The 21,400-nt window shown below is 39.7% G+C and overlaps 1 protein-coding gene across 1 annotated transcript in view; it reads right to left on the bottom strand.

Moving 5' to 3' along the window:
- Positions 1 to 17,103, bottom strand: part of spire2 (spire-type actin nucleation factor 2) — a 50,341-nt gene extending 33,238 nt beyond the window's left edge. Inside the window, exon 1 of the mRNA XM_049573716.1 lies at positions 16,668 to 17,103. Coding sequence (XP_049429673.1) covers positions 16,668 to 16,965 — 298 coding nt within the window. The 5' untranslated portion in view covers positions 16,966 to 17,103. The remainder of the gene's footprint in view (positions 1 to 16,667) is intronic.
- Between the last annotated feature and the right edge of the window lie 4,297 nt (positions 17,104 to 21,400).

A 21,400-nucleotide genomic window follows, 5' to 3' on the forward strand; every position in this document is an offset into this window, starting at 1 on the left:
ACTGCTTTGCACACTCTTGGCATTCTCTCCATGAGCTTCAAGAGGTAGTCACCTGAAATGGTTTTCCAACAGTCTTGAAGGAGTTCCCAGAGGTGTTTAGCACTTGTTGGCCCCTTTGCCTTCACTCTGCGGTCCAGCTCACCCCAAACCATCTGGATTGGGTTCAGGTCTGGTGACTGTGGAGGCCAGGTCATCTGCCGCAGCACTCCATCACTCTCCTCCTTGGTCAAATAGCCCTTACACAGCCTGGAGGTGTGTTTGGGGTCATTGTCCTGTTGAAAAATAAATGATCGTCCAACTAAACGCAAACCGGATGGGATGGCATGTCGCTGCAGGATGCTGTGGTAGCCATGCTGGTTCAGTGTGCCTTCAATTTTGAATAAATCCCCAACAGTGTCACCAGCAAAACACCCCCACACCATCACACCTCCTCCTCCATGCTTCACAGTGGGAACCAGGCATGTGGAATCCATCCGTTCACCTTTTCTGCGTCTCACAAAGACACGGCGGTTGGAACCAAAGATCTCAAATTTGGACTCATCAGACCAAAGCACAGATTTCCACTGGTCTAATGTCCATTCCTTGTGTTTCTTGGCCCAAACAAATCTCTTCTGCTTGTTGCCTCTCCTTAGCAGTGGTTTCCTAGCAGCTATTTGACCATGAAGGCCTGATTCACGCAGTCTCCTCTTAACAGTTGTTCTAGAGATGGGTCTGCTGCTAGAACTCTGTGTGGCATTCATCTGGTCTCTGATCTGAGCTGCTGTTAACTTGCCATTTCTGAGGCTGGTGACTCGGATGAACTTATCCTCAGAAGCAGAGGTGACTCTTGGTCTTCCTTTCCTGGGTCGGTCCTCATGTGTGCCAGTTTGCCAGTTGTAGCGCTTGATGGTTTTGCGACTCCACTTGGGGACACATTTAAAGTTTTTGCAATTTTCCGGACTGACTGACCTTCATTTCTTAAAGTAATGATGGCCACTCGTTTTTCTTTAGTTAGCTGATTGGTTCTTGCCATAATATGAATTTTAACAGTTGTCCAATAGGGCTGTCGGCTGTGTATTAACCTGACTTCTGCACAACACAACTGATGGTCCCAACCCCATTGATAAAGCAAGAAATTCCACTAATTAACCCTGATAAGGCACACCTGTGAAGTGGAAACCATTTCAGGTGACTACCTCTTGAAGCTCATGGAGAGAATGCCAAGAGTGTGCAAAGCAGTAATCAGAGCAAAGGGTGGCTATTTTGAAGAAACTAGAATATAAAACATGTTTTCAGTTATTTCACCTTTTTCTGTTAAGTACATAACTCCACATGTGTTCATTCATAGTTTTGATGCCTTCAGTGAGAATCTACAATGTAAATAGTCATGAAAATAAACAAAACGCATTGAATGAGAAGGTGTGTCCAAACTTTTGGCCTGTACTGTATGTATCTATTTGTGTGTACATGTCAGGTTTTGGGATACTGAGCTGGTCTCATCTTATTGTTTCCATATTTTTTCCAGTAGAAGTTTAATTTCTTATCCTCTGAATGCAGAGTAATGATGTGAGTCATATCAAATGTTTTAGATGTGACTGTTCCGTTTAACTAGCAGTGTTGGGAAATGATTTGAAATTTAATAGGTTACAGATTACTAGTTACACTGTTAAAAATGTAATTAGTAATGTAACTATTTTAACTTAGGCTGACCAAACGTCCTCTTTTGTCCGGACATGTCCACTTTTCACGTCCTGTCCGGGGTGTCCGGGGGCTTTTTATAAACTGATGATAATGTCCGGTTTTCCGTGTGTTTGTGTGTGTGTGTGTGTGTGTTAGAGTGCGACACAGGCAGCATATTTCTGTCCGAACCCGAACCGAGCCCGACATTATTTAATGACCAAAGCACTGAGTTTGTGTCACACAGTGGTTACGGTTACAGGCTATTTAACAGGCCGGGCGTGCGCTGTGAGTGCTCAGCATAGAGGGAGACCTCCGTGTTTGAGACAGGAGCGGGAGGTGGGAGGTCCGACGCTTCCTGCGAGGAGAGAGGGAGAAATAAAACAAAATAAGATAAAATAGGAAAAACCTGTCTCCCTCTTTTATTTTATTTTCAGCGTTTAATCAAGGCGGAGGCAGGCGGCTGGAGGTCCGAGGCTTCCAGCGAGGAGAGCGGCAGAAACAAACAGCCAATGTGTGTCTGTGTGTGTTATGTTCAGGTGTTGTCACGTAAATAACAGTGCCCAAGCAATAACAGAACAGGACAGACAATAGGATTTTATTTATTTTTACACTACATTTTCACTGAAAGCTGACCGAATCCGACCTGAGCCCGAATACAATTTATAGCTACATTTCTGACCAAACCCGGCCCGACCTGTCGGGTACCGTCAGGCTCGGATCGACACTCTCTAGTGTGTGTATGTGTCTCTTTTGGGGCCTATCTGAATTTCTGTCTTTGAGAGATATTATTTTCTAATATAACTAAATTTTCTATCCATACATATAAATTTTAAATATATTAAAATGATAAGGCATCTTTGAGTAAACTGCGAGTATCATTTAAGTAGGCTATGTCGTGGCCGGCCGAGTGTCCTCTTTTATGGAAATCAAAATATGGTCACCCTATTTTAACTACTTCAAAGTAATGTAACTTAATAGATTTGATTACTGTTTGATTACTTTTTTGGGTTATAGGCCAATGAGTGCTGCATTCAAATTTATCACAAAAGCATGCTGCACAGCGAAAAGACGCAAAGCAATAGAATGAATTTTATATTCCACATATAACTTTTTTTAAAAGTATATATTCAGATGTAACCCCTTTGTAATCAACATTTTCATTAATAACTGTAATTCAATTACATTTTTATTGCAATAACTAGCAGATTACAGTTACATTTGCTGTGTAATTTAATTACATGTCACTACTTACTCCCCAACACTGTTTAATAGAGAAGGCTATTGTCATAATTCCACTCAGCATCACAGGTTTGAAAAGTTTCTCTGAGTTGCTGTTATGTTTTCACAGAAGTCCAAACTTGCATTTTGTTTTCTCTTAGTGTCCTATTTTTCTACTTTAATTAATGAGCTCTGGGTTTTGCTGCCATACAAAAATAATTAGCTCTGTGACCCTTTCAAAACTTAAATCCATATTTTAATTGGAAGGTTTCTCTGAATAGTTTGCATCTTATGCTTTTAATATGCTGCTGAAGTTCTTTCCTGCCAAAGCAGTTCCAGCCTGGTAAAATTTTCTTGCACCGAGTCAAGTCAGTTTCATGTGAGTGTGAGCATTTGGGAACACCACCACAGAGAAGAGGCAAAACAGGTACAATATAAGATTTTTCCTTCTCTGATTTCTTTTCCAAAATAAAGCCTTCGCTAACAGCTGGCAGTCTACAGTAATGTTCAGGGGAGAGATTTACACGTCATGTTGAACTTGATTTGTCACTTCCTGCAGTTGGAGACAAATATATATATTACTCAAAATGTTGCCAGGGGCAGCCTTAAAGAAAATCTGGTTTCATATTAAACTGGATGATTGATCAGCAAGTTGTTTGAAGAAAACCTGATATTTGTGCCACTAACAGCTCTGCAGTCAACTTTATAGCAATAATAAAAACTAAGCCAGCCTGTTTTCAGTCTTCTACTGAGTAAATCAAATGTGTAACTCCATATGTCCCACAGTCATAACTTGGCCATGCATTATTATGTCGCAGCCAGGTTTGGCATGCCTATGTGAGTGTGTGACTGTGCATGTGCATGTGTGTGTGAGAGAGAAAGTAAAAAGGCTCTTTCTCCCAGCTCGGATGTCAGTAATGACACCCGAGAGGCCTGAAACTCCTCGGTCAGCAGCTCTCACTGCAGAGAAACAGGAGAACGGATGGACAAGAGAAGCAGGAGACAGAGACAAAGACGGAGAGAGGGAACCCGTGGAAACATCAGAGAAGAGAGAGAGATGAAAGCAGTGACAAAGAAAGCAAGATAGAGATGAGAGATCAGCACAAAAAAAGATGAGAAATGTGAAGCATAGGTCTGGACGTGGTGGGGGGGAGGGAGGGAGGTCAGCCTGCCACAGCATCCTCCCCTGTCAACAACAAAGTGCTGAGAGCAGAATGTGAACCTTAGAGCAACAGAGCATCACTCTGTTCCCTGTGAGAACACAGACGCTGCTTTAACCTGCAACAAAAGGCTCCAACCGACACTAAAGGAGGGTGAAGAAACTCGCTATTATGAGAGATGATAACATGAACCTCTGCAAACCTGTCAGACGGGTTCAAATAATGCACAGCCAGGTCACATAGTGAAACCGATGATACCTCTGCTGCTTTCCCACAGTTACAGGTCAGTTAACACAAAAGAGGAGAGGAATCTGGATCGCAATCACTTCCAGTAGCCCTCAAGCTTAGACGTCGTTGGAAAACACAACAACCCAGTGAGATATATGGACAGGGGGAGGATGTTTAGGCCCATTTGTCTTCGCTGAGCGGCAGTGATTTTCTAACCGGCAGCAGGGCTGGGCGATATGTAGAAAATCAAATATCACAGTATTTCTGACCAAACTTTGATGTCAATACTGCTACGGGTTGACTATTGGGGCTTTCACAAAATATCTGCCCAGTGAGATTTTTAATAAACAATCATCAGTCATGTGAATATAGTGACTAAGCGGGCAAAGGCAAATAATAGAACAGCTGCAACAGTCTGGTAAGATCAGAAAATTATGTCACTTTACTTTAATGCAGCCTTTTAAACCAGGAAAAGTTTCATATCCTGACATCAACTTTAATACCAATAAATAATAATACATAACATATTGCCCAGCCAAAACTGGAAGAACTGAAAACAGCAGTTTTTTACAATAAACAAGTGCGAATTAGCAATAGCTATGAACACGTATGTGCATGCATTCATGCGATCATGCATTTACACATAAATGGACTACACTTATATAGCATCTTTCTAGTCTTCGACTATGGGGTGCCGTTTGTAAAGTGTCTCACGCTGAAAATAACATCAACATTTTGCCACATTTAGCTTCAAACAATGTTTAAAAAAGTATTGTGATTTTTTTAACGTCACCTTTTACCACATTTACAGCAATATTTGTTAACTTAGAAATATATTAAATAGTTAAATCTAAATATTAAATGTGGCACCTAAATGTTAAATGTTAAATCTAAATATTAAATCTAAATCTAAATCTAAATGTTAAATCTAAATATTAAATCTAAATCTAAATGTTAAATCTAAATGCTAAATATAAATATAAATATAAATGTTAAATCTAAATATTAAATCTAAATCTAAATCTAAATGTTAAATCTAAATGTTTTGGGTGAAACTAAATATTTAGCTAATGTGCAAATTCACACTGCCGGTCACCGGAAGTACCAAAATAAAAGCTCGAGATGGTCAGACTGTTTATAGAATCAAATAACGAATTAAAACCAACTTATCGGGGGAAATGGACACTTGAACATACATTAGCGTGATAATAACTACCTAAAATAACAAGAAACGTGTTTGGAGAAATTTTATTTGATGTGTACTTTGAGCTGTTAGTGTCCCTTCGGAGGGAATCACCTTGTTGTTTACAAATACTTCCGGGTAGAAAACCAGCGGAGTTTAGCAACATATATATATGCACATCTCACGTTTTTCACGTCACTGTATCACCGTTTAGACTAATCTGGTGTTTGTAAAGCCTATAAACACTATGACTGAACAAGTATTACTATCACGGTCTGAAATTAATAACATGGTTATCGTAGATTAGCGAGGCTAACTGTTAGCTGTTAGCCCCGTTAGCGGTGTCTGTAATGACTCACTAACTCGGTCCGTGAAGAAAATATTTTTTCCAGCGGATGTCTTAGTTACAACATGATTGAGCTAACTGGAGTAGTTTAATGTCGTATCCGACAACTGGAGGCTTTTAACAGATGACGTCCTGATAGCTTTGCCGCTGCTGCAGCCACTGATGCTTTCTAGACATCGTGATTTCCCAAAACTGAATAAATACCACACATCGCAACACAAAACTGCTTTGCTAGCTCAATCATGTTGTAACTAAGACATCCGCTGGAAAAAAATATTTTTTTCACGGACCGTTTAAGAGTTAATGAGTCATTACAGACACTGCTAACGGGGCTAAGAACTGACGGTTGTTAGCTTAGCTTAGGTTGTTAGTCCCTCCGAAGGGACACTAACAACTCAAAGTACACGTCAAATAAAATTTCTCCAAACACGTTTCTTGTTATTTTAGGTAGTTATTATCACGCTAATGTATGTTCAAGTGTCCATTTCCCCCGATAAGTTGGTTTTAATTCGTTATTTGATTCTATAAACAGTCTGACCATCTCGAGCTTTTATTTTGGTATTTCCGGTGACCGGCAGTGTGAATTTGCACATTAGCTAAATATTTAGTTTCACCCAAAACATTTAGATTTAACATTTAGATTCAGATTTAGATTTAATATTTAGATTTAACATTTATATTTATATTTATATTTATATTTAGCATTTAGATTTAATATTTAGATTTAGATTTAGCATTTAGATTTAGATTTAATATTTAGATTTAACATTTAGATTTAGATTTAGATTTAGCATTCAGATTTAGATTTAATATTTAGATTTAACATTTATATTTATATTTATATTTAGCATTTAGATTTAACATTTAGATTTAGATTTAGATTTAGATTTAATATTTAGATTTAACATTTAACATTTAGGTGCCACATTTAATATTTAGATTTAACTATTTAATATATTTCTAAGTTAACAAATATTGCTGTAAATGTGGTAAAAGGTGACGTTAAAAAAATCACAATACTTTTTTAAACATTGTTTGAAGCTAAATGTGGCAAAATGTTGATGTTATTTTCAGCGTGAGACACTTTACAAACGGCACCCCATATTCGACCACTCCAAGCGCTTTACGTGTCCTATCACCTATTTGCACCCATTCACACACATGTGGCACCATGTATGGGGGCTGAGGCATAGTGAGTACATGGTGCTACCTGCTACCCTTCACACACTCTCACACCCCCCAGGGATACTTCGACATGGGATCGAACTGCTGATCTTCCATTTAGTGGATGACCCGCTCACCTCTGTGCCACAGCAGCCACACAATCTGACAAACACTTGTCACAGGTCCAGTGGTGCCTCCCTATGACAACCAATTCAGGAGTTGTGAAAAAGGGCATTGCAAAATGGTGTGTGTATATGTGTGTGTGTGTGTGTGTGTGTGTGTCAGCTGTCCTTTGTTTTATGGCCAATCTTTCCACAAAACCTTGAACGATTCTGTGTATGCATTTGGAATTTATGCACCGTTTTGCAATTAGTTCCTCCCATTGCCACGCCCACTTTCAGCCATATAACACACCTTCATGAACACACTCTTGACCTCCATGTCAAATTTCAGCCTCCTAGGGCAAACTTTGGACACCAAAGGGTGGGGAAATGTTTGCGGACCAACCGACCAACCAACAGACAGAGCTATCTATAGAGCTGCTGGTTGCAACTAAAACTTACAAATACATCTCAACAGCTTATCAGTTGAAGTTGAAACGTTGTTAGGACATTTCTGGGAATGCTTTAAGAGCTACATAACGACAGGGGACATAGACATTGAAACTAAAGACATGCTCGCAGCTCTGTGAGGCTTTAATCCCCATTTTTAAGAAAAACAAACTGTAATGGATTAAAGTTGAGGACTGGAGTTTGCTTATTTATACTTTACTGTTGGGATGAACTGAACATACAAAAATGTTGGTGTCTGTCATGCTAACATAGTCATTACTAATGATCGGCATGGCTAATTAGTAGGGGTGTTATCATACATTGATATAGCCATTCAGTGACAGTATATAGTCATCTTTAAGATTCCCCTTTATTAAGAAATTCCCATTGCACCTATGTGTCACTATTTCCATCCAAGCACACCTCCTTCCTAAACATTTGAACAGTTGTAGTGGCCTAGCACCAGGCAGACCAGGGTAAGCAGCCAAAATGATAAGGATATTCACTTATGTGGTTTGATATCAATCGCAGGCTCTAAATTGACACAACTCAAAATCATACTGTGACTGTGTACTTTGTGATATCAGCAAACATCATATCATTGTCCAAAGAATCAATATAATATTCTATCAAGATGAGACTTGTGAGTTAAAGCACTACAAATTACCACTTGCAGTGAGTGAAAACAAGACTATAGTCTACAGCCATGCTCTGTGAGACTAAATACTCACATTATATTAACATGAAAAAGTTTAGCAGGTGTAATTTTTTTTACCATGGTCACCATCTTAATTTAGCATTTCCTGTGGTAACTTTTCTTAACCACCACTAAATGTAGTTGCCCCTTTTTTGCTATAGAGTATATTAAATTGGCTTTATGTCATTTGTCATTGGAATTTATACACACCAAGAAATATTATAATGCTGTCAAAATGCCCAAAATGAAATGAAAATCTTAACAAGCATGTTGTTTTTTGTAGATATAAAAATTGCAGTTGTGAGACATTGTGCTTCTCAGTGATGAATACCAAAATTGCAATTTACTGTTAAGTGTTATTCATGGAGGGGATAGTGAATTATGTCAGACACAGCCATGAAGCACATTTGAGGTCGAAGGAACTGTCACCAGTTTTGCAGGCGTTTGGTCATTAATCAAACTACTGGACAAATTAAAATGATGACCTGATGATGGCACTAGATAAATAGTCAGAGGAACACTGCAGATATTACAATTCAAACTGAAGGGACAGAGACAATTTCATGGCGAGCATCCAGAAACAGCAGAGATATTTCAGTCTGGAGCAGAGTGGCGGCCCAGCTGACAGAACAACCAACGTGGCCTTCAACTAGCACGGAACGATCTGTCAACTATCTTCTGATATTTGTTCTCACGGGTGTCTCTTAGCCAATCAACAGCAGACAAATATTTGATCATGTTTTGTGGCTTGTCTGATGGACTTAATGCAACATCTTGACAACGCCCAGTCTCACCACACCCCACAGTGTTCCTTCTTATCAGCTTGAAGTCACACAATGTTTATTCTGGCAAAAGGTGGAAACTATTTCATCCTTAAAACCTTGATAGCCCCACTCCCATACACATACACTCTCATTCATAGACATGCACTTACACTATTATGCATACTCTCCCAAGATGGACTTTGCCATCTGTTGCCATGGTAATAAGGCCTGAGAGATTAAATTCAAAGAAACCACAAAGTGACAGAAGAAAAACTGGGCTGGGAGAGCAAAGCTAGTTAAATGGATTAAAGAAAAAGAAATAATACTGGGAATGCAGGAATAGAGCGTTGTCAAATTACCTCTATCTCAAAGTTCTTACATCAGGTATAGTAGGGTGTGGCACGTAGACCTTTACCTACATGTCAACTCAAAGTTGACCTTTGCACTTCTTTCAAATCCTTGAGTGCATTTACTGCAGGAGAGCAATAATCAAGGGGGTAAATCACTACAATGACAGCCTCGATTTAGATATTCAAAGGCAATTTCCAAAAAAGCGTTACGTGAAGTGACTGCTGTGCATCAAAGCTCCCCTCTGGGTGAGAGAGATCTGGCATATTCTCGAAGAGCATAGTGATGCTGCGATGGGAAAACCTTGCAAATCAAATTTTCTTGAGTCTCGTGTTTCAACAATACACGGTCAGCCAGCTAAAAACTGCTTTTTGTCTTTCATCTTAAAAAACAAAAAAACAAAAGCAGTTGACATTTTGATGATGCAAGCTTTTTATCTGACGGGAGCGATATGTATCTGGACTTTGACTTCTGCTGGTCTTGAGTGCACTCAGTTGATCACCTCACCCTGAAGTCTCGTCCAGCAATGTCTATCTGCAGCCTTCCCATGGTAACAGTGAGGAGTCTCATTTCAAATCGAGGAACTGCTGCTTATCTCGTCCCTAGTTCCATCTGTTTATTGTTCACAGATTAGGATGCAGCCCAGCTGATGCAGGAGGAAGATATTTAAAGTTAAACAGATGAGAAGTCAAGCGGAGTCCTTTGGAATATGGAACAAAGCAGCTGCAGACAGCACAATCAGTTTTTATGAGGGAAAATATGATTTCCATTAGACCCACTTAGTTATAAATCTATTAATGTGCCATTAAAGTGATCCTGACTCACGTAAGGACAGTGCTGCAGCTGTGATGGGACAGCACAAACGTCAAAGTTTAAATCCTCAGTTTTACAACAAAGAATTGTGTTTCCATTAGAGCTGAGCGCAAAACTCAGTACTTTTTGCATCTCTTATTAATAATAACAGGCAGAAATCATGTTTACATTTCTTAAAGCAAGGTATCAAAAACAGTTTCTGAAACTGGGGCATCAGTATGCTATTTAATCACTTCCTTCTTATCAAGTTTGACAGAAAGAATCAAAGCTCCTTGCTTGTATTGCCTGTAATAGTTTATTTATTAATACTTGCGGTTTTATGTATTTTGATGAATGAATGATTGTAAGGATGCGGCTAAGTATTTGTGGAGATGAATGTCCTGTAATTCAGTGATGCTGGGCAAATGAAAAGTTTCTCCAAGGGAACAACACAGTTTACTTATCAACCATGGCAGAAAGAATTAAAGAGGTTTCTTGGTAGGCTGATGGGTTCTCATTTCAAAAATAGAAATGTTGAAATATATCATCATTCTATCTGATTAATTTGTTGGTTCATCCATGTGCTAAAGGCTACATTCATCAATATGTTTATATTAAAGGTGAACACCATTTAAATTTAGAATTCTAGTATGGCATTTTCCATGGTCTAGGAAAGTTCAATCAATGTTTGTGAACATGAGCTGCTTGCTCTTAAAGCTAGAAACCAGACAGGTGAGTCTCAAACTTGTGATGTCATAGGGCATAAAGCCTGGAGCTGCTCATTGAAATGAATGGGAAACTGATTGTGTGGACCCACAGAATGTTTGTTTTCATATTTATATCAAAATTAGCTTTATTCTATTGTAGTGTTCTCAGCTCTGAAACAGAAAATGTACTCATATACTCAGAACATCCCCCTGGAAAAATTAAAACCATGACGCAGATGGGTTTGCCTTTTAAGGACATGTATAGTAAATGGCATAAATTTTTAAATCAATAATTTCCTTTCTTTTTTTTCTTAATTATTTATCTTTGAACACAGGTATATTTCCAAGGTGACAATCTGAATCACATGCAAGGGCCTGCTCTCTCTATGAGCCCCTCCACCCCAGAGGCCCCGGTGCCATCGCACTGCCTAGTGCCTACACTGTCTATATTCACGCCCCTGTTTCTGCCTTACATGATATTAATGCAGAGGTGGGACCAAGTCGTTGTCTTGCAAGTCACAAGTTCAACTTGAACTTGAAAATTTGTCTTTACTTGTTTAAACAAGTTTGCAAAAAAGTTACTTAGCTGTTTAGCTAACGTTAGCTTAGCATTAGCTGACTAACAATGTAAATTAGTTTTGACTTTCTGTTCTTCGTGCAATTTAAAATGTGAAACAAATTTGTAAGTTGTCACCTCTCCGTCTATGATCTTCAACCTGTAGGTTTTGCATACGCTAATACGTTTTGGTTTACAAAGTTATCTAAATTCTTTGGTATCATTTTTTCCAACTGGCACTCAAAACTGTAAAGGTAGTTCTTCATAGCTCTCTCCTGCAACTTGACTGGATGCTGTCGGATTGGTTCAAAGGCGAACTGGGGAATTAAGAGGCAATTCCCTGGGAATAAATAGCGTTAATGTTGGTTTACTCAGGAAATGAAGGGACATGAATTGTTTTGTGGCACACTTTTTAAATGAAATATGTTTCTCTATTTGGGATTGGGCAAATGTATCAAATCTTGAAGTCCAAGTTGAGTTGCAATTTATTTTCAATTTATTTTGTCAAGTTAAGTTTACAGTCATCATCACATTTGTGACTTGAGCCTGGCTTAATCCTAGTCATGTGACTCGAATCCACTGTAGTACCATGAATTCAGTTGCTTTTATGTGTTTGAGATCAGATTTGCGCTCTGTCTGACGGTAGAGCCGGCCTGGCACTTACTGCAACATCTGATGTCAGTGATGGCAGTAAACTGCACACAGACTCATGTTTACCAACAAGGACGGTCTGTTGTGTTTCATATGAAAGGTGACTACAGACAAGGAAATGAAAGCAAATATGTTGATGAGTCCAGCCTTCTGTGGACATGCTGCTGTTTACTACTGTTACTGCAGGTTTTATACAACCAGACACCAGAATTTCATTTGGTAAACAGAGTGAATCTGCAGCGTGTCAGTGAGGATGAGCTGTTTTTCTCTGTTGCAGTCTCACTTAGTGACTCAGGCTGATGTTTACATTAAAATGCTGTGGTGCCGCTTCAGTCTATGCTCATATTTGGATTCACATTAATTTCCTCCTCCTTTGCAGACTGTTGTACAACCTGATGAGGTTTAGATTTACAGGAAAGAGAAAGTCATTTGAGACTACGCAGGCTACCTGCTGTGAATACTAATGTTACAATATATTTCATATTCCCAGGATGGAGTATCATGTAAGATTTTATCACAGTTCAGAGGTAAAGCTCCGTACATGACTTGTTTTTCTCATGAATGACAGAAATTGAATATATTAAACTACAGATGCATTTTTGCAAGATTTTACCAGTGTAATTGGCTCAAAGGTCAGGTGAATAAACTTACATACATACTGTAAAATTAGCATTTGCTACAGCGTACCTGCTAATGAGAGAGCCACAGTTAGCCCATCTGCTAATGAAGATTAGGTGACTGAAAGCTCCAGAACACCAAAATTGAACTCTGCAACACCTACCAACACAAGTCCTTAGGGTGCTCAGAAACAATACATCTTCAAACATCTACAATTCCAAAGTCCATCAGCTGGAGCAGATCATGTGATGTGACAGAAAGTGTCAGAACACCTACAAAGTGGACCTGGTGGGGAGATTGTGTTCTCCAAAGCCAAAGTTTCATTAAAAAGGTCATGACTAGTGTTGCAACAATTACTTGATAAATCAGTTAGTCTGTCCACAGAAAGTTGTTTCACACTTATTTTGATAATTAATCATTATCATTTTAAGCCAGTCTGGGACCCTTCTGTGTAAAGTTTGCTTGCTCTTGCTGTGTCAGTGTGGGTGTTCTCGGGGTTCTCCAGCTTCCTCCCTGAGTGTGAGCTTGAGTGGTTGTCTGTCTCTATGTGTCAACCCTGTGACAGTCTGGTGACGTGTCCAGGGTGTATCCTGCCTCTCGCCCAGTGGCGGCTGAGACAAGCTCCAGCACACCCACGACCCTTGAGAGGATAAGTGATTACAGAAAATGAATGAATAAATGAATTTTAAGCCAGTTATTAGTTTAATATTTGAGAAAACTCATCAGACAGTTCTCTTGCCATCCTTTAAGCTACCTTATGAGACCCAGCTGCCTTTAGCTAAAAGGGATATTGTGGGAGAATGGAAATCAGTTTCGCAGACTTGGTCCTCCTCTGACACTTTTTGTACAATTGTAAAGATTGAGTTTTCCTCCTCTGACTGCATGTTGATTTCAGAGCCCCACTGAGTGTGTCTGTTAATTTGGACAGAGCACATTGTAGGACATCTCCAGACCAGACCTTTGTATGAAGAATTTAAGGCACCATGACGTAAATGTCTGAATGGAGATGCAGTGCACCTCAGCATGCATAGACGCTGACCTTTTTTCATTGTTAGTTTGGCAGAATTTAGGTGTAATGGGTTTAGAGCCGTGTCCTAAATATTTTTGAGCACTTTTCGGCCTTTATTTGAAGATGGAGAGTGGAGAGGAGACAGGAAATTAAGAACAAGAGAGAGGGAGAATGGCATGCATAAAAGGTGCCCGACCAGAATGAATCCAGGTCAATCGGCATATACTAAGTGTCTTAACCATTAGGTCGCCCCCTGTGTGTTGCCTCTAAATTACATGTCTATTTATAGTTGTTTAAAAACCTTTTAAAGAAAATTAAATAAATGATAAGCAGGAAAAATATGAGCAAAATTACTACACAATAACATTTGTGTGATTTGACAATCCTGTGCCAACATGTGAAGGTATGGTTGTTATACTTTATGTGACATTATGCCTGTGGTGGGTTTTGGGGCCCTAAATATGCATGTGAGAGTAGTATAAATGTCAGTTGAAGTGATCAATAAAACAGTGTGCATTATTAATGACGCTTGGACCTGAGATTATTGTTCAATATGAATTGTTTCCTATACAGCCCAGCTGTCTGTTGCGGTGATTTGGGATGATTTTGGCCACTGAAAGAATGCAAAGGCTCCTCGAGCTGACTGGCTGCATTAATAATGCACACAGACTGGCTACAATAGACTCACATCATGCTGGTTAAGGGATTTGAACCGCTGCATTGTGTTTACTTATGGATCAGCAGAGCGTGAACCAACACAGGCTACAAGGATAAACAACTGTGCTAATGAGAGTTAAACATCTCCTCAGTGAGAGCTGGGAGTGAATGATCCTAATAGTGTGCAACGGTTAAATGGCAAACGTGATGCACACGGACCTAAAGTAGTTCAAGTGTCCCCCTGTGGTCCATGAGGGGGATCCAATGGGTCCCCAGCAAAATGAGGAACACTCTAGAGTTATTATGGTCTCTTTGAATAGAATACAAAGGTAATTATTATAAGAACTTCACCACTGTTACCACCTCAGCATGTAGACAGTATACAACAGAGTACTGAAATCACTCTTTGGGGTATAGGTGCTTGGGTGTAATTTTAAAGGAACAGTTCACCCTAAAAATCAAATATACATATTTTGCCTCTTACCTGCAGTACTGTTTATCAATCTAGATTGTTCTGGTGTGAGTGCCTGAGTGTTGGAGATATAAATGGTTCCTACATGAAACTGCTCACAACATGATCACATCATGTTTTCTGGAAAGAGACATTGCTGTTGAGATTTTCAAATGTATTTTTTTGGCACTTTTGTGGCACACCGCAAGCCGATTTTCATCTAGTTCCATTATTTTGGAGAAAGGCAGACATCTCTATCTTCAACACTCAACAACTCACATCAAAACAATCTACAATGATAAACAGGAAAGGGTAAAAATATGTTTTTTTGATTTTGGAGTGAACTGTTCCTTTATAGTTTATGTCTAAGTGTAAAGTTTAACAATGCATGAACTTTACAATTACTTAATAACAAACTGTTAATGGTTTAAGATAGATGCTACCCTGTTGCTGAGTGACATGCATAAGCATTGCCTGGAGACACACTCTAAACTTTTCCCATTAACTCCTTTAAAAGGTGCTACACAGCTGTTACTCTGTGAGACAACAGCACGAAAGCGCGGGTTCATCCAGTTGTGACGACTTGGTGCATAGTGCACAGGCTCTGGGGCTATCCTGTTTATTACTGAGATTTGAAAACTCACATCTCTGCCTCTCTCAACATCTCTTAGTAAGGTTATTAATGTTTTTTATATTCTGGCTGCATGCTGCTTTACAACAAAGGTGCAGCAAATGTAATAATGGAAATGATTTAAGACCTTTGAGAGGCTTCCTGTGACCTTCAGCACATTTGGTGTAATAGGCTACAAGCAGAACTTGAATAAAACATCAGATTCTGGAAATAATGTCTGTCCCTGCCTAAGGCTGCGTGAATGCAGAAGTTGAGACTTCATTCAAACAATATGTGGTTTGTCATAAAGTGGCTCTGAAAGAGTCAGAATAAAACCTTTTTCTAAATCGAGTTTGGCATGAAGTTGTGTCTGTGCTTATCTGACTTCTGGAGCAGGTTTGTTGGGCCCATCCGCAGTGAGGACATAAATACTTCACATGCAGTAGGATATTATGCAGGTACAGACTCAATTCAGTGGGGGAAACAACTAGAAGACTGCCTAATATCCTTTGGGCTTCCATCCACCCTTTGAAGTCTCCAAAACAGTCTTTGCAAGAGGAGATGCTGGGGTGAAGCTGTGCTCTATGAATAATTAATCATTTACCGGCATAATACAAGTCATCCTTGTTGGCATCGGGAGTGCGACACAATAGCGACTTTATTCAAAATACAGTGTCCGTCAGTGTAAAGTCAGCTCAAGGGTCTGCGATATTATCAAATAATATAGCCGAAGGTCGATTATATTTTGTTGTTCGGGACGGGTTAGCACCGATGCGCCTGTTTCTCTCCTGTGGACAAGATGTTCATGTGTACCAAACTCCATATAAAATTTGGATCATTTTACGTGGCATTGATTTTGTTCAAGGTTGCTGCAAGATAAAACATAATTCAATATCTTTTATGGAGCACTGGTAGACACTGTTGAATCCCGCGTTGGTACGGTCAGCCAGGCAGTTTGCAGTCTAGTAAAAAAAAAAATACATTCATTTTGGTTTGTACATTTGAGCTGCGGGATACCGCGGGATAGTTTACTGGAAGATTACAGTGGGAATCAGGTAGACCAGTTGAAACAGTCGACATTTTACCAAAACACAGCGCAGCTTCGTGGACATAACTTTACGCCGAATTGAAAAGTGGGTCCTGGTATTTAAAACATAATGTCGCGTTAAACGTTAAGCACGAACTTACTCTGTGCATCATAAACATATTGTTAGAATTTACTTTTTCATAGTTGAGTTTTGTGCGGACACGCGCCCAAGCAGAGGGAAGTTGGTGGCATCAACGGCCGGTTGTCCTACCGTTGTGTCGGGGCTCGTGCTGCAGTGACACGGTTCCGTCCCTGTGCAGGAGGATGGAGGACGGGTCCTTCACCCGCCTGACTCTCCCGGCCGGCGGGCGGGGCACCCTCAACCCGCTGCAGCACTGGTAGCACACCGCCCATGCCTGCTCCTCGTTGATGGGCTGCTCGTAGGACTTCAGCACCTCCTCCAGAGACAGCTCCCGGGGCTCGGCCAGGTCCCGCGCCTCTCCGCGGTCCGTGGGGGCGCTTACCCGCGAGTCCCCGTCCTCGGCGCTTCTGTTGGTGGATCTGGCCATGGCTGCGATAGCGTGGAGCCCATTCTTCACTCCGGAGGCACCGGGGCCATTTATGCTGTCCACTGACTCCTGCTGGGCCCAGTCTCCTGTCCTCTGCTTCACGTCTACCGCTCTTCAACTACCGCAGCTGCACCTCGTTACCACAACAGTGTCAAGGTAGCCATACTACCCGCAGCACTTCCGGTCCCAGTTTTCATGTTGCAACTTTTTTGGGCAAAGTAAAATAAAGTAGACAAATGTGTTGTTGATAAAAAAAAAAAAGTTATGTGTTTTCCCCGGTATATCCAACAACGTTACACCCTCAAAAAAAATACTGTTTGTTAGCATATGAGGCAGATTACTGAGGTCAACAGTAACCAGGGGCGTAGCACCGAATTCTGCACCCTACACCTAAACAGTCTCTGTGCCCCCTCCCCCATCCTTTTTTTTTAGTTTATTTATTTATTTATTTATTACAAAGCCAGTTTGCTTCATTCCCTTTCCTTTTTTTCTTTTTTGGAACTGTGATTTTCTTGGGCAAAGACACGTACATTGGTGCTCCAGCAGCAAAAGCTGTCACTTACTCGGCTTTAGCCACATTCAGAGACAACTCCCATGATGAAAGGCTGGACTAAACCATTTTGCTCCTTTCAGGGGTGAGAGGGGCCTCGGGATACTTCCACTATTTCTTTTATTCAGTGTTCATTCTTTCAACCGATTTATTCAGATGATTGTGATTTAGTTATGGCACTAATGAACTAAATTACGATAAAGATAGATAAATTCCAGGCTTATCAAGGGCCCCCTCCCACTGGGGCCATGGGTAATCAGTCCCACTATCCCCCCAAGTATGACCCCCCCGACATCAACTGCTGAGGTGCTGCAATGAACTCCCAACAACTCAAGCCCAACATAAGACTGTTTAAGTCTGTATTACTGTATTTCTTTAACGTATGTGACATATAAATTACAATAAATATATAATATTTGTTGTGTTTTCAAACCTGGAATGTTTTACATATTGCAATATTTCAAATTAGTCATTTATCTCTGTATCTCTACATCTGTTTCAGACACAGGTAGCCTAATTTGAAACACTTTTTGGTAGATTACCAGGAAAATTAACAAAAACTGTGAAGACTACCTCGAGTGTTATTATAAGAACTTGTTATATATCTCTGCTATATTTCTATTAAAATATATGTTGCCAGGTAAAATAATTTAGAAACTTTGGGCTTTCAAATACATCAAGGATCTCTACCTCCCTCTGATGACATGTTCAGATAAAATGGGACAGTCGTGAGAGGTCGTGTTTGTTTTTTAAATGGTTAAATCCATTTATCACTTCAGTCATTAATTCATTAAATCATAAATGTAACTTGTTGCTAAGGGGCAGAGCTGTCCTCCCGCTCTGTGTGTGATTTTCTATTACATCCTCGTTCTCCTCATCATCATCATCCACCTGAATATTACTGTCTGAGCTGTTGAAAGTGAGCTATTTGAGTTATGAAATGTTATATGTGCTTTATTCCTCTCTGTTGTTGTACATTTCCTGCAGGCTATGCCAGTTTTGTTCACTCATTCTTGGTCGAACAACTCTCTAAAGGATTTTAATGGATGTGAAAAGTGCAGAATATCAAACCCGTTCCAAAACTTTTATTGACGGACAAAAGTTTCAGAGTGCAAACATAACTGACACAATGTGTATTTATTTTTATTCTTTAAACAAATGGACACAGTGGGTTGCAATGTAACTCTGTAGCCTCTTTATTTTCAGGGCTTATTGTTGGTTCTGTTCACAGAGGCCCAAAATTAGGTGCATATATGGATTCAGTTACCTTTTGTGGCTTTTATTTTTTAAATGAAGCCACCAAGCTTCCGGTCACGGTCTGGCTTATTCCGGCTGACTTGACTGAGCTTGTTGCCATATCTGTAAGTGAGGGAGACGACGATTGGATCTTCGGGGAAACGTCAATCAAAGGCCGGTGAGGCAGAAACCATCCTCCTGGCTGTCGCATTATCCACCTGCCAGCAGCCGAGAGCAGGGAGGAAGACAGGAAGTTGTTTGGAATTATTTACTCATGAATCAGGTATAACTATGTGTTGGCATATATTACCACACTGGGATGGTGGAGGTGAGTGTTTGACTGCAGATATCCCACTTTCCTCTTAACTCTTTTCACCAGTGTCAAGTAAGGGACTGTTTTTTACTTATACGAGGAGGGGGTGGTTGGGGTGTGACTTCTTTTTGTTTTGTTTATGACCCTCCCCGCAGCTACAAGAATTTTTCCTTGAGCCTTCCTGAGTGACTAGCAGAAAATGCATGACCCTCCCTCCATCATAGATTAGTAATTAGGTTTTTGGAACTTACCCTTTGATGTGTGAAAGTTGAGGACGAAAACACAAAGTTGAAAAAAAGCCTCGGCTTTTCACTCTTGTCGTGCAGACGGTTTATTTTTGGCCAAATTTTAAATGAGACATAGATTGAAGTGACTTTTTTCTAGCGAAGCGTTTGTCGCACATTATGTTGGCAGAACTATTGTGCAATTTGCAAATCCTACAGTAATTTCTGTTTTTACCATTTCTGGCTCTGATATATGGTGTCATTTTGGTGATTTTTAAAGAAAGCATTCCTTCCAAATCCACCTGCATGATTTCTTTAAAAATCAGTGTTTAGTTAAATACAACCATTTCACTTTGCATACCCCTCCCCTAAGCCACATAAATAAGTCCCTCTCCAGAAAAAAAAATTAAAAAATTATTTGACATGCCTCCCCTTTAAGTACCACCCCTCCCCCCTCATAAATAACAAACAGTCCCTAAAAAAATTGAGTAGAACTTCCGAGCACATCTTTGAAAACAAAGCCGTTATTCCTGACCCACCAACAACATTCAATAATTCAGGGCCCTAATCACCTGTTAAACTGACCTTTTAAGAGCATTATGAAACAAAAATCTTAGAGCTTTGTGACATACTAGTGTTAGGCTATACTTATGACATACTATACCATGACCATGATTTTTAATGTCATATAACATGTCTTTTAATGGCAGTTTTATAACATACTCACAATGAACAGTGATTTAGCCTATAGAGAACACTCGTATTACATTTGAGTTTGTCACTTTTACTTTTGAAAATAATCAAATAGAAAGACAGTACAGTGTTTGACATTGATTGTACCAACAAACAGCAGTCAAGCAACAGCTTCTGCTGGGGTACAGCAATACCACTTGCACAAACCCTATGCACAGCTGCAGTACACTGTAATATTAGAACCAGTAGTAATAATAATCAGTGGCAATTTAAGTTTATTTATGATTGTTATTACATTTACTAATGATAATTTTGGTTATTTTAGGAGATTAAAGGGACCAAATCAGTGGCTTTGCATGTCCAACTACTGAGATTTCAAGCTGCAGCAAAGATTTTGTTGAAAGAAAATTGTCCTCTGAGCAGATTTCAGTCATGAATACAGCAGTTAACTGTTCAACCCTTGGTTATGGAGTGTCCTTGAATGCTCCACCGAGTAGTGTTTCCAAAGAGATCTGTACATGAAACTGTGAGCTGACAGATAGTGGACAAACTGTAATAGATTATTTATCTTAAATGAACTGCAACCAATTCCTGGAAGCACATGGTATACTATATGCTTTGGCAGTTGAGTGGCAACAATATAAAGAATGTGATTCATAGTGAACGGTTTAGTCCTTTAAAATTGCGTCACAAAAATAGAATAGTGTTATCCTCCAAGTTGTTTTTGCAGCATAGTCTAAGACATATAGATCTTCATTAATGGAGATATTTGGAATCAAGACTCAAATGCTAAACTTAACCAAATATTTGATTGTATTTTTTAAACTGATCCTTTATTTCAGCAGCCTGTTGACATGCAGTTTGTCTTCTGCCAGGGAGTCATGGTCAAGATGGGCGGCAAAATAAAAAAGTTTTAAATTCAAGAACAAACTGTGACAGACAACTTCACAGAAACCCCCCCAAATATTATTATGCCTTGCATCTCATTTCAAGCTTGTGGGATGTCGAAGGAAAAAGCAGATTTACCCACCCAAATAATTTGGTAGGACAGTTCAAATCTAATTTTAACTCATAACCTACATCGTTAATGTCCTAGCAACTTCTCATGTCAGCTGGCAGACTGCTGTGTGGGGGGTTGGTGTCGGTTCAGTCAGGGAGTGGGGTCATTTGTGCCAGTGGGAAAATGGAGTCAGTGTTTGTTTATGGTAGTGACAAAGACATAACATGAAGTAGATCAGCAGAACAGATGAAATGACATTATACAAATCATACTTTTCAGGCAGCAACCACCACACCTGGGAGGTGAAGCAACTGTGTTCACTGCTGGCTCCAAAACATCCCAGACTGTTTCTGAAGTCTTTTCAAAAACTCCACATTATACTAGAATTTCTAAATCAAGACATTTTTCGACAAGATGCT

The sequence above is a fragment of the Epinephelus fuscoguttatus genome, linkage group LG4 (assembly GCF_011397635.1).
Source record: "Epinephelus fuscoguttatus linkage group LG4, E.fuscoguttatus.final_Chr_v1".
Lineage (NCBI taxonomy): Eukaryota > Metazoa > Chordata > Actinopteri > Perciformes > Serranidae > Epinephelus > Epinephelus fuscoguttatus.